This window comes from Hordeum vulgare, chromosome 7H, assembly GCF_904849725.1.
Source record: "Hordeum vulgare subsp. vulgare chromosome 7H, MorexV3_pseudomolecules_assembly, whole genome shotgun sequence".
In the NCBI taxonomy this organism is placed as follows: Eukaryota; Viridiplantae; Streptophyta; class Magnoliopsida; order Poales; family Poaceae; genus Hordeum; species Hordeum vulgare.
The window spans coordinates 144737097-144749583 of NC_058524.1; the positions used below are offsets into that span (position 1 = coordinate 144737097).

The 12487-nt window shown below is 43.2% G+C and overlaps 2 protein-coding genes across 2 annotated transcripts; one reads left to right on the forward strand and one right to left on the reverse strand.

Moving 5' to 3' along the window:
* Nucleotides 1-1571: 1571 nt before the first annotated feature.
* Nucleotides 1572-7640, forward strand: LOC123412722 (damage-control phosphatase At2g17340-like). The gene is made up of 12 exons (XM_045105661.1): nucleotides 1572-1930; nucleotides 2013-2078; nucleotides 4099-4165; nucleotides 4238-4306; nucleotides 4411-4551; nucleotides 4783-4911; nucleotides 5617-5703; nucleotides 6413-6487; nucleotides 6557-6634; nucleotides 6735-6812; nucleotides 6891-6953; nucleotides 7087-7640. The coding sequence occupies exons 1-12, from the start codon at nucleotides 1761-1763 to the stop codon at nucleotides 7159-7161; spliced, it is 1098 nt and encodes a 365-aa protein (XP_044961596.1). The 5' UTR covers nucleotides 1572-1760; the 3' UTR covers nucleotides 7162-7640.
* Nucleotides 7641-8752: 1112 nt separating this feature from the next.
* LOC123412723 (dormancy-associated protein 2-like) lies at nucleotides 8753-9792 on the reverse strand. The gene is made up of 2 exons (XM_045105662.1): nucleotides 9631-9792; nucleotides 8753-9500 (listed from the first exon to the last, which is right to left on the reverse strand). Exons 1-2 carry the CDS (start codon nucleotides 9728-9730, stop codon nucleotides 9013-9015), a joined length of 588 nt encoding a protein of 195 aa, XP_044961597.1. The 5' UTR covers nucleotides 9731-9792; the 3' UTR covers nucleotides 8753-9012.
* Nucleotides 9793-12487: the final 2695 nt, after the last annotated feature.

Sequence of the window (12487 nt, forward strand, 5' to 3'; positions counted from 1 at the left end):
ATTTAAATTTTCTCGTGATGATAAATGACGCACTGCGTATGTGTTTGATTTATGATTTTTTTTATATTTTTTAAATGTTTAATTTTTTAAATCGTGCATCCAAATCATGAACCATTTGTATCGTAATATTTCCGGAGTCAAGAACTTCAAAACTATATCCCATCTTAATAAATTTGAACGAAATTTCTTTTTTAAAACAAAAAATAAAAAGACTGCAAAAATATAAAAATGAAAAACCAAAAAGCCTTTCCCAATCGGAAATTAACAAACCGAGGCACAACTGTGCTGGCATGTGAAGAACAGTTGTGCTTCAATTTTTTTGGGAAGCACAAATTGTTTCACTTTTTTGGGAAGTTGTGCTTCAATTTTTTTCTGGTAAGCACAAATTGTTTTAATTTTTTGGAAGCACGACTATGATTTCACTTTTAGGTGGAAGCACAACTATGCTTCACGTGAAGCATAACTGTGCTTCACTTTTCAGGGAAAGAATAAACGTGTTTTTCATTTTTAAGCACGTAAGCACAATTTATGTTTCATACGAAAGCACAACTACATAGTACTTCATAGGATAGCACACATGTTTTGCACTGTACCTTTTGTGTTTCACGCAAAAACCACACAAAAGGAACCAAGAAACAACATAAAAAATAGCAAAAAGGAAAGAACAAATTCAAGGAAGCACAGAAAAAACAGGTAAAAATGACAAAATCTCAAAAGACAAAACACATTCATAAATCTTAAAAAAATGATTATGAACGTGGGTCCAACCATGACACACGGCGACACAGTGACACACCATGTAGCACCTGGAGTGTCCCTATGCGCGTCCTCTGGAAAGTCCGTGAGGGCAATACATGCCTTTTCCCTCCGGAATCAATCGTTAAAATTACCTAATGGTTTGTTCGGTTGTAAGGGGTTCGAAATGGATTGGAGAGGATTTAATTTTCTACAAGTCAAATTCTCCCTCAATCACTTCCAAACCTCTTCAATCCTTTTGAAAAAAGGTTTAATAAAAAAAGGCCTAAGGAAGAGGAAAATACGAGTTTGTTGCTCCTCTTCTAGGCCAGAAAAGAGTTGACGGGGAAGGAAAATCGAGTGACCATTGGATATATATAAAATTATTTTTCCAGGCAGGAGCACAGATGGGACTGGAGCAGGCAAGCCCCATCCATCCCCGAGGGGGTGCCCATGGACTAGTCGCTCCGAGTAAGCGCCGAATAGGGATTGCATGAGAAATAGACCTTTTTTAGAGTAGCATAGCATGAAAAATACTCTCTCCGTTTTTAAATATAAGTCTTTTAAGAAATTCTACTAGGGATCTACGTACAAAGTAAAATAAATGAATCTATATTTTAAAATATGTCTATATACATTCATATAGATTTCACTGGTGAAATCAACTTATATTTTAAAACGGAGGGAATAGACGCGATGGACCCTGTCCCTCAGCCTGTTCATCAGGGGTTGGGCTGGCTCATATGAAGCGTACACAGCCCAAACAACTGCACATTGCGGCCCAATCTACATCAGCAGGCAAGAGCATCTGTAGCGAATGTGCGAAAAAAAGAGAGCATCTGTAGCGGCTCTCTGCAACTGCAATTGCCAAGCGGCACTTCGCTTCCTTCATCTTCCCGGCCGGTGCGGTGCGTACGGTACGGCGCAACCAGATCTCACGGCAAGGCCGAGCTAACCGCCCCCCCGCAACCGCCGCCGGTCAGAGGAAGAGGAGGAGAAGCCATCAGCAGCGGCGGCGGAGGAGCATGGAGAGCTCGTCGCCCTCGGTGCCGTTCCCGCTGCTGCAGGCGCCAGTGGAGAGCACGTATCGTGCCTGCACCATACCCTACCGCTTCCCCTCCGACAACCCCCGCAAGGCCACCCCCGTCGAGATCCAGTGGATCGACCTCTTCCTGAAATCCGTGCCATCCTTCAGGTACGGTCCCGACCCGGAGTTTCGACTAATCCCGTAGCGCTCCACTGGTTCTCACTCAGCCCGTCTTCTGGCCCTTCTCCAGGCAGCGGGCGGAGAATGACCCCACGGTGCCCGATGCCCCCGCCAAGGCCGAGAAGTTTGCTCAGAGGTATGTGTCAGTGATCAGTACCATGCTGATCATGTTACTTCGTTGTAACTCAAAGATAGTGGTGGTAAAGACAAGTTGATGTCGGATTCATTAGATATCAACTCCTTAGCTACCAATCAGACTCCTGGAAGATTCATTAGATATCAACTATTGGCAAGAGGTCGGTCTTATCAAATATCTACTCCTAAAGAAAGAGCATGACTAATTTGCAATTGACCACATATACTACACAATAGCTAAATCCCGTTGGTACTTGCAGTAATTGGTGTGTCAGGCAATTTTGGTTTGTGTCGAGCAGGTGCCAAACCATTTACTGATGGCATGGTAAAAAGTTTCTGCAAATTCTGTTGACAGCCACTGGTCGAAAGATTCGCCTGATCTACTTGACAGAGGCAGATTTCATTACCAATTTTGAACCAATAAAATAAAATAAAAAACGAAACAACTCACTTGAATTAGGCATGCAGAGCTTTGCGAAGGCTGATCCTTGGGAGGAAGTATCAAATTCAAAACCTAACTTCTGCTGTGTTCATGAGCTGTTAACTGTTTGCAAGAGAAGTGTCCTAATCCTGATAGAGATATTTCAATCTCAATTGTTAGCTTTCAGCAAAATCAATTTATGTTATTGTGAATATTAAGAAATTTGGTGCGGCGTTTTAAACAGTAACAAGCAAACACACAGCACCTAAGTCACAAAGCTAACTCTCTTGCTAAATTTCTTGGACGTTACAGCTTCAAAGCTTGGGAGGGCTGCCTTCGCTGTTATTGTGATATGAGTGACATGTGGAAGTAGCTGGCCAAGTTAGTTTATGTTTGTAATATTATTAGACCAGTTACTTTGAGTTGAAAGCCATAAAGTTGAACAGCTCGATGTTACCTCTTGGTGATTCGTTTGCCTCAAAGTTCTGCTTGTGCACATAAACCAATGCCATTTCTCCTTAGAGTATTTTGGGATATTCTATTATACGAAGAAAGCCTATATCTTTGGGAATTACTTGATTGGAAGGTTTTGGTCAAAAGAGTACGGATGTGGGAAGGATAATCAGCTAAGGCCAAGTTGAGATCAAGCAGGTGTAGGCACTCAGCTTTGGTTCGCCAACTGGCAGTCTAAACTAGTGACAAATTTGACAGACTAGGTTTGCACTCAGTATTCCTGGATTTACCCCCATAAGCAACTTATTAGCAGTGCTAGCATTAACCTGTTGCAGTTTATCCACACATAATGATCTCAGTAACTAGCAATGTGAGGTAATTCTGAGACCTAGTTAATTCTAAGAATTACTATACAAAGTATTTGAAATGAAGCGTGAGATCGTGTATATCTAGTTGTATCATGCTCTTTCCTCCTTTCGATGTATCGTGCATTGTTCGTAAGGCGGCAAGGTGACCTAAGGCAAGCACCCATCGTCCCGACGCCTAAGCGACGACGAAGCGCCTAGGGCGGGAAAAAATGCCAAGGCGCTGCCAGGATGCCTTGCCACCTAAGTGTCCAAGACGGGATGCCTTAAAGACAATTGTATCGTGTATGCTACTAAGCACCAAAAACTGCACGGTTCCATAAATGATTCATGAGTTTTACTTCATGGTTCAGATGATGATTTCTCTTGTTTATTATTGGGTTTCATGGACAGATATTTGCCAAATAAATTTTGGCTGCGAAAATAGATCTGCAAATCAACCCAAACCATGTTGTTATTTTTATATGTTGAGGTGCTTTAGTCTTAGGTTCAATGCTTTTATTGCGACATAGTATTACATGTACGTGTGGCTTAATTTACACTAGTCAACATTTGCATTGCTTTGTAAAGAAAAACATGTGCATTGCGCGTACATCATTGCGTCTCTGGGGTTAAATGCTGACGTAATGTGTGTCAACAATTACTCAAATATGATCACAATGTTAGTATGCTACTCTGTTCATATGCAATGTTAGTATGTTAGTATGTTACTCAGTTCATATAATGGAGCCTTCTAGATGCATTCTTACATTTTGTTATGTTCATCTTGTTGTGTGGTGAAGGTACACTGATATGCTTGAGGAGTTGAAGAAGAACCCAGAGAGCCATGGAGGACCTCCTGATTGCATAGTAAGATGAGTTTTTCAATGGATCATGAAAGAAAATTTTCAACTACCTCTAACTCTTGCAATGAATCTCAAGCTTCTTTGTAGGCTTCGTGAGCTAATCCTCAGAGAATTGGGGTTTAATGACATCTTCAAGAAGGTTAAGGTAAGCTGTAACAAGGTTCTCCTACCTCGCATAATTTTGTTGTTCATTGTTGTGATAATTTCTGGTCGTAACTGTTTATGCTCATTTTGATTCTTTATGAGTAGGATGAGGAGAACGCTAAGGCTATGTCACTCTTTGAGGGAGTTGTTCAGCGGAATGATGAAATAGAAGACGCTGAGAAACGAGCAGAGAACTTGATCCGTGGAATCTTAGCAGGAAACATATTTGACCTAGGGTCTGCACAGGTATCTAGTCTCAATTGCATTAATGTTTTATTGGTCTTTTACTCCCATGGAACTTCGAAGGGCTTACCTTAGGTTGCTTTGAAACATCACCATCTAAATGTGAAAGACCATTCAACCTGAAGTCATGAAAGCGATGAAATGAAATTTCATTATTTTTTTTGTGAATCCTTCTGAGATATATCATATATGTTTATTATTGACAAAATGTTCTTTTTATTGCAAAATTTGAAGCTTGCAGAAGTTTTTGCTAAAGATGGTATGTCCTTCTTGGCGAGTTGCCAGAATCTGTTGCCTCGACCTTGGGTTATTGATGACCTAGATACATTTAAAAGCAAATGGACCAAGAAATCTTGGGAGAAGGTAAATTATTGTTTTACTGTAATCTTGTTGAAACTGCACGTTACATGTCAGAGACAGAGCCTGCTATACATCCTATGGCAAGAGATTGCTTTGGTTTGCATATGTGGCAATAGGTTCCGTGACAATGTACTGTTTTATAATGTTTTAGTTTGCATACGTGGCAATAGGTTCCGTGGCGATGTACTGTTCTATGTCATTTTAGCATACATCTGCAGTTCTATGGTTTTATATTTTGAAACAAAATAATAATGTAATGTGCTAATATCAGTATTCTGGTTCCATGTCTATCTCCAATAGTTATGGTTCATATTTGTTACTAACCTAGTTATAAATTGTTTTGATATGTATTATGTACTCCCTCTGTCTATCATAGCGTCAAAAAACGTCGTACATTTTGCAACAGAGGGGGTATATTGTTAGAAATCAATAATTCGCTCAGTGATATTTGGTGTATTCCTTTCTCTATCTCCTTCTAGCTTTGTTGATGGATTTGATTTATGTATCTATGGTTGTTACTGTTGGCCTAGTAACAGTTTTGGACCATCCATGCATCAGTTCCGGATAAAATCATTACTCGCTGTTGGATATAAACTATGTTTACTCAGTGGCATTTTCTTTCAGCTGTGTATATGTTTACAATGTTGATACTGTAAAACTAACCTAAGTTTGTGCCTAGCTGAATCAATCTTCTATCATATGCTGTAGGTAGTTATTTTTGTTGATAATTCTGGTGCTGATATCATATTGGGCATATTACCATTTGCGAGGGAGTTGCTCCGACGTGGCACTAAGGTTTGTCTTAATCTTTTCATATTGGTCTTAGTCGTTCAGAACTACTGAAAGCATGTTACTTGTCATTTTTACATGAGTTTGTTTCCGGTAGTAACATATCACTCCTATTCAGCTTTTAAGTAATTGAATGCAAGAAATTATGTACTCCCTCCATCACGGTTTATACGGCGTGCTGGAGTGGTCACTGGGACCTAGGTGTTACCCTATTGGACTGGAAAACAAGATCGCTAGTTATACCACGACGCCTAATTGCCAGAGAAATTAACGCGCATGTACCCCCTATGGCCAGTAAACGAGGCCTCCACCCCGTGTAACACACCTGCATGCTACAGGTTTTCCACCCCAGGTACACACTGCACACAGACAAAAGTGTGGGCTTGATTGCGGTTAACACGTCTTAATTAATTGGGCATTTAAACCAAACGCGCCTAAAATCCCTCCGCTGGTGGAAATGCATGAGAATTCCAGCGCACCCTGTAAACTGTGATGGAGGGAGTATGGAAAATGGTCCACATTGAACTCTATGTCTAACCATGACTTATTAATTAAGCTGAAAGTGTCACGTACGCGCTTGTGGTATTGTACATGTACAGCTTGGAATCACTGTGATCTATGCATAAATTGTCTGTGATTTATGATTCCTTTTCTTTCTTTTAATAAAGAGTAAAGAATAAAAAATATCAATAGTTAATTTCTTTGGTTGGTGCAGGTCATACTTGCTGCCAATGACATGCCTTCCATCAATGACATCACTTACCTAGAGTTGGTTGAGATTGTAAACAAGGTAACTAAAAGAGGATAATTTATCATTTACGATACAACAATGTGACTCATGTTCTTCAATTGTTCTCAGCTCAAGGACGTAAATGGTAAGCTTGCAGGCGTGGATGTATCTGACCTCATTGTTGCCAACTCCGGTAACGATCTGCCAGTAAGAATATCTTGAACCGGACTCTGCCATCCACTATGGTGGCTTCATAAGTTCTATTGATTATCTCAGATGCTTAAATAGGCAACTCACTTCCTCTCAGGTAATAGATTTGTCTAGCGTCGCACCAGAACTAGCCTATATGGCAAGTGATGCTGACTTGGTCGTCCTAGAAGGCATGGTATGTGCATTCACAAGTTGGCACATCTTTTTGTTTGAAGGCTGTCTACTAATTGCATCCTACCTGTATCATTTACAGGGGAGAGGAATTGAAACCAACCTATACGCACAAATGAAATGTGACTCGATCAAGATTGGAATGGTGCGTTGTTTTATGTCCATTATGATTATGTAATTTGTTTATATCAAAGAGCATCCAGCTTAGCTGCAGATTATAATTTAATACAAATTGGTTACTGAAGTTTGCAAACTACTGTTCTCTTGTTCTGTTCCAGGTCAAGCATCCTGAAGTGGCGCAGTTTTTGGGTGGAAGGCTTTATGATTGTGTCTTCAAGTTCAACGAGGCGTGAAAAACTCTGAAGACCCTGCATGACACTGGCCACATTGCATCCATTTTAATCATTGATCACTGATGCAATCCTACACTGAACGTATGCGTCCATGATGATAGTAAGTGGAAGAAATTACAATTCGCTTGTTGTAGTGCGAGGGACAACAATTTTTATGGCAGATGTGGCAAAACACCCCTTTATGCGCTTCAGCTTATAATAATTAAGAGTAAATAGAGGTGCATGTTCTGCTATTGGCTAGGTCCTTACTGGATTTGCATTTGCACATCCCAGTTCTAAGAATGGGAATTGGCCGGCCCACTCCGCCCTGGACCTGGTCCCGCTGCTTTGTGCAACCTGCTGGATCCTATGAGGCTATGACCCCCAGGGGCATAATGGTTCAATCTATTGAAATAGATTACCACATTTGTATTAGAGCAAGAATTACAACAACAACATTTGCTTGACGAGTCAAAAAGGTTATCCCACTTGTCACCGAATTCATATGGCACCATGTCAACTTGTGGCTGATCCGCAGATGATTGCACATATTTTGTGTTTGGGCTCGCAGTTCCTGGAGTGCTGTGCTGCTGATGATTTCATGGTAGCTGGAGAAAATGCTTGGGCATACATTCTCAGTGGAGAAAAAGAAATTCCTACGATCATTGTATGTATGTATGTATGTATATGAAATAGTCAATGCTGCCTGCTGGTCTCGCTATCCCTGCCTTCTACAGCCACTGCCTTTGCCTCCGTGCTTGTCTCCTGCGGCTGAGCGTGAGCACGAACGCGTGAAGGACCCTTTGATGCAACATCAGAGGAGCTCGATGTATTTTAAGAAAACCACTATTATTGTTTGGGTTGAGTTTGATGTGGAGATTACCGTTTAAGTCGATTCAATGTACTAGATACACAAATCAGAAAAACGTTTTACCTGCCAAACTACCATGCCATGTACTCATGTTGCCCCTCTTGTCATTCCTTTTCTTTTACATCAACCCCTAAATCATTCCTAAATCCTAGTGGTGGTCATACTGAGATATGTCATGATGTCATATTGTGTTTAAAAGATGATAAATACGCTAAGAATTTCGAGTTGACACATTATACGTTTGAGACAATGCCTGGGTTGAAGACATATTTGGAAAAAAAAAAATCTGAGGTGCTTTGGATCCAGGATGACTATGGGGTGCTTTGGATCCAGGATGACTATGATTTCCACCGTTTTTTACTTGTCAAATGGCGTCCTTCGCTGGATCTGTCTCGGGCTCTCGGCCATCTTGCCCTTGACGACGAATGGTTCTATACTTCAATGGTGGACCTGTTGGCAATTGTACATCGCGCTGAAGCTTCACAAGGGTGTCAACTCGGTGGTGATTTACTCGGTACGATGCATTTGGGTTGAGAGGAGCCAGCGTGTCTTTAAGCACACCCCTTTGCTCCATTCGGTGGTAGTCGATAGAGTAAGTGATTATTGTCGTGAGGGACGAATGTTAGGAGACAGTATTATAAGAAGAGTAGTACCATAAGTCCTTTGTTGGTGCCATGGAGCTATTCTTGTAAATCATGAATGTTTTCTACCATAATATATAGGCACACAGATCTTCTCATGTTCTTGAAAATGAAAATCAATAACCAAAGCCCACTTACAATTTAGAAGTCATCTTCTCTTCCATACATAGGAGATAATACAAGGCTGGCTTGCTCGTCTGACTTCTCAACCTTACGGACCTTGCTCCTATAACGAGCATAAGGAACATTTTTTTATTTAACCACATGACGTACCCAACAGATTCTTAGTTAAAACATAAACCCATATCTAGTGGTTGTTTCCATAGTTCCAACCATTGTGACATCTTGCACCTATCCATCTCAAGGATAGCCACCGCCACCAGATCCTCCACCGTAACCTCCACCATACCCACCACCGCCACCGTATCCACCGCCACCACCATATCCCCCACCAAACCCACCATTTCCACCACCATTGCCATACCCGCCACCATATCCAGGTCCATAGCCTCCACCGCCATAACCACGCCCATAACCGCCACCATGTCCAGAATTGCCGTATCCTCCACCATACCCGCCACCATTGTTTCCATAACCTCCATTGCCATAACCTCCACCATTGTTCCGGTATCCACCGTTTCCATAGCCTCCACCGCCGTTCCCGTACCCCCCACCGTTTCCACCGCCCCCGCCATTGTTTCCATATCCCCCACCGTTACCATATCCACCACCGTTTCCATACCCTCCACCGTTTCCGTATCCTCCATCATGCTTGTTTCCACCTCCCCACTTCTCATCCTTAGTCAAGCCCGGCCCTCTTGTAGGTTTCACATTCTTCTCCTCTGACTCTGCATGCACACAATTCCTTAATGAACATTGCTTGAGATTGACAGGTAGTCATGCATATATACGATGAAGTATGAGTTGTATCTACTGTGTTACTAAATACTGTATTAAGAGAGAACATGTTTTACAAACCTTTAGCATCAGTAAGTTCTCTAGCATCTGCTACATCCTCGGAGAGAAGCAGGAGCGAGGCTAGTACGACACCAAGAAGAACCAGAGACTTGACCGCCATTGGCGATGATCAGTTTGATCGAGTTATACTAGCTAGCTTAGGATGAGATGATATAGCTGCTAGAATTGTCGTATTTTATAGAAGAGGCAAGGCATGCATAGGCTATGTCTATCTCGTCGAGTTAATGGACGGGAGCATATGGTTGGCTGTTAGCTAGGATATGATCAAACCGGAACCGAGCTTTGGTATATCTCGTTGTCACATTATATGAGGTACCCACGGAGCGGGGCATTGACATTTATCCGTGGATTTACGTGTGATCGAGAGTGTAGAACCACTTGCTAACCAAGATCAGCTAACAAAGTAGAGATTGCCCATCTTTGTGCAACCGTGTATTAATTATCAGATCCATTTGTCCATTATATCCTGGCTATTGATTAGACCCATCATGCTAATGTACACTGTAACGTGGAAATACAAAAATATCTGCTTACACGTACACACAGAAGTGGCACACGTAGCTTTAACGGGGAAATGCTTAGAGCATCTATAGCTAGACCTTGTAAACCTTATAAACGCTTGGGATCATTGACCGATACCAAAAAATAAATTAAAAAAATGACCCAGACGAACGCCTTAAACGGACCTTATACGTCTGGGCTGACCGACACCCTTCATATCCTATTCAAATATGAGGCGGATATGGACGTCCGGACATGTCCGTCACATCGGACCTGGCCTACTTGACCACACATATATTCCTTTCCATCGACTCGTCGGACCAAGCCCTAGCGACTTTACTCCCCCATCCTTTCTACCACCCGAGCTCACCTTCGCCGATCTCCGACAAGATGAACAACGGATCCTAATCCTTCACCTCAACATCCGTCTACTCCGAACTCATCCCACGCGATCACGAGGAGGAGATGTCCGTTCGGCTCGCGCTCTGTCGCTTCAGGGAGGTGGCCACCCAACAGTAGCGCTTGGATTCCTTCCGTCGGGAATCCGTTGCGCCTGCACAACTAGTGCATGGATCCGCCGTTGCTGCCTCACCAGAGGCGGTGTGGTCCATCTCATGTCCGAACGCGATGGCGGATACGCAGCCCCTCCGTTGGCACGCCGAGATGGAGGACACACCACCGGCTTCATCGGACTCAAACATGGCACGGGCGTGCCCGTCGTGCGAGGCAACATGCACGGGAGGCGGCGGAAGCCCTCAGACGGTGGACGTTGGCGAGGCGGAGTCGCATTCTCCGGTGCTCCGTATGGTGAACCATTGCGGGCACCGCAACCGCGTCGTGGTGGACGTTGGTTCCTTCCAGGAAGGATCTGTCATCAGTCTTACGTGCACCGGCACCGTCTGGGTTACGGGCTCCAACGGGGAAGAGCGGGGAATGGGAGACAGCGGGAGCTTGACTCCCGTGAACCGGCTAGTGTCCCATGTCCTACTCTACTTCGTCGGTGACCAGACTGACACTATGAGGGGTGCAGCCAGCCGTCGAACATGGGCACGACAAAGGCGGACGAGCTGTGTTTGCTATTAGGTTTACGCTGCATGTAATAGTAAGGATTTGACATTTCTAATTTGAGGTATCCGACTATAATTGTATTATTTGAGGGTTGACCAGTCACTATCCGCGAACGTGTCCGTGAATGTTTGAGGGGTTGGATTTACCCGTCACGGATGTAAATGCTCTTATACTCCTTGCTTTCGGTTGCACAATTATAAACCAAACATCAACCAAATACAACATGCATGTGCACATGCATCACACATAACACTATTGTAAAAGATTGGAGAAGCGTTGAACCCTTTGGTCTCCTATTGAGTAATTGTCATGGCTTACAAGTTAAGGGAGATCCCTAGGATTCTTCCCAGAGTTCGTACACGAGATTACAAGAGAGAAAGAGTTGGAAAGAAGAAGAGATAGATGAGTTTGAAAGGACTCCCTCCGTCCCGAAATATCTGTCGCAGGTGACATAATTTTTGAACTAAGCACAAATTTTCATTTACACTCTGTACATTTTAAATAGCTAGCAATCCAATATAGCAGCGTCGTGATCCCCTTTCCCTTGCCGTGATTCCAGGTCTTGCCCGCGATTCCAGCTCGCTGATACGTCCAAAACGTATCTATAATTTCTGCTTGTTTCATAATCTTTTGGGTGACATTGTTATATGTTTTGCTACACTTTTATATCATTTTACACATATTTGGACTAACCTACTAACTCAGTGCACCCAGTGCTAGTTTTGTCTACTGATGTCTATTTTGCAGGGGCTTTTACCCAATTTTCCGAAGCCCGAAAAATCCCGAGAAAAAAATATAAAAAATCAGCGTAACGGAAGCTTCCAGATCACCGAAGATGGGCCAGGGGCCGTCCAGGCGACCTGTGGGCACGGCCCAACCCTAGGCCGCGCCAAGAAGCCGCCTGGGTGGGTCCCACCTCCTCCGGTGCCCTCCTTTCGCCTATATTTACTCCTCTGAGAGAAAACCCTTGAATAAGATCCAGAATCGCGAATTTCTCCATCGTTCGGCTGCCGCAGCGCTTCAGAGATCGGGAACGTCAGGAGACCTCATCCCGGCACCCTGCCGGAGGGAGGATTGACCTTCGGGGGCTTCTCCACCGCCATGGACGCTTCCCGGACGTGCCGTGAGTAGTCCTCCTTGGACCATGAGTCCATGACCAGTAGCTATGTGATGTCTTCCCTCCAATCTTGTGCTTCCATGATTAGTCCATGTGAGCTGCCCTACATGATCAAGGCATCTATGTAATTCTCTTGCTCTTGCTATGCTTGGTTTGTTGGGATCCGATGGA

Coding starts and splice junctions, on each gene's coding strand:
- LOC123412722 (XM_045105661.1), top strand. CDS start 1,761: ATGGAGAGCTCGTCGCCCTCGGTGCCGTTCCCGCTGCTGCAGGCGCCA. Junction 4,166..4,237: donor GAGGACCTCCTGATTGCATA/GTAAGATGAGTT, acceptor ATGAATCTCAAG/CTTCTTTGTAGGCTTCGTGA. Junction 4,912..5,616: donor CCAAGAAATCTTGGGAGAAG/GTAAATTATTGT, acceptor CATATGCTGTAG/GTAGTTATTTTTGTTGATAA.
- LOC123412723 (XM_045105662.1), bottom strand. CDS start 9,730: ATGGCGGTCAAGTCTCTGGTTCTTCTTGGTGTCGTACTAGCCTCGCTC. Junction 9,501..9,630: donor AGAACTTACTGATGCTAAAG/GTTTGTAAAACA, acceptor GTGTGCATGCAG/AGTCAGAGGAGAAGAATGTG.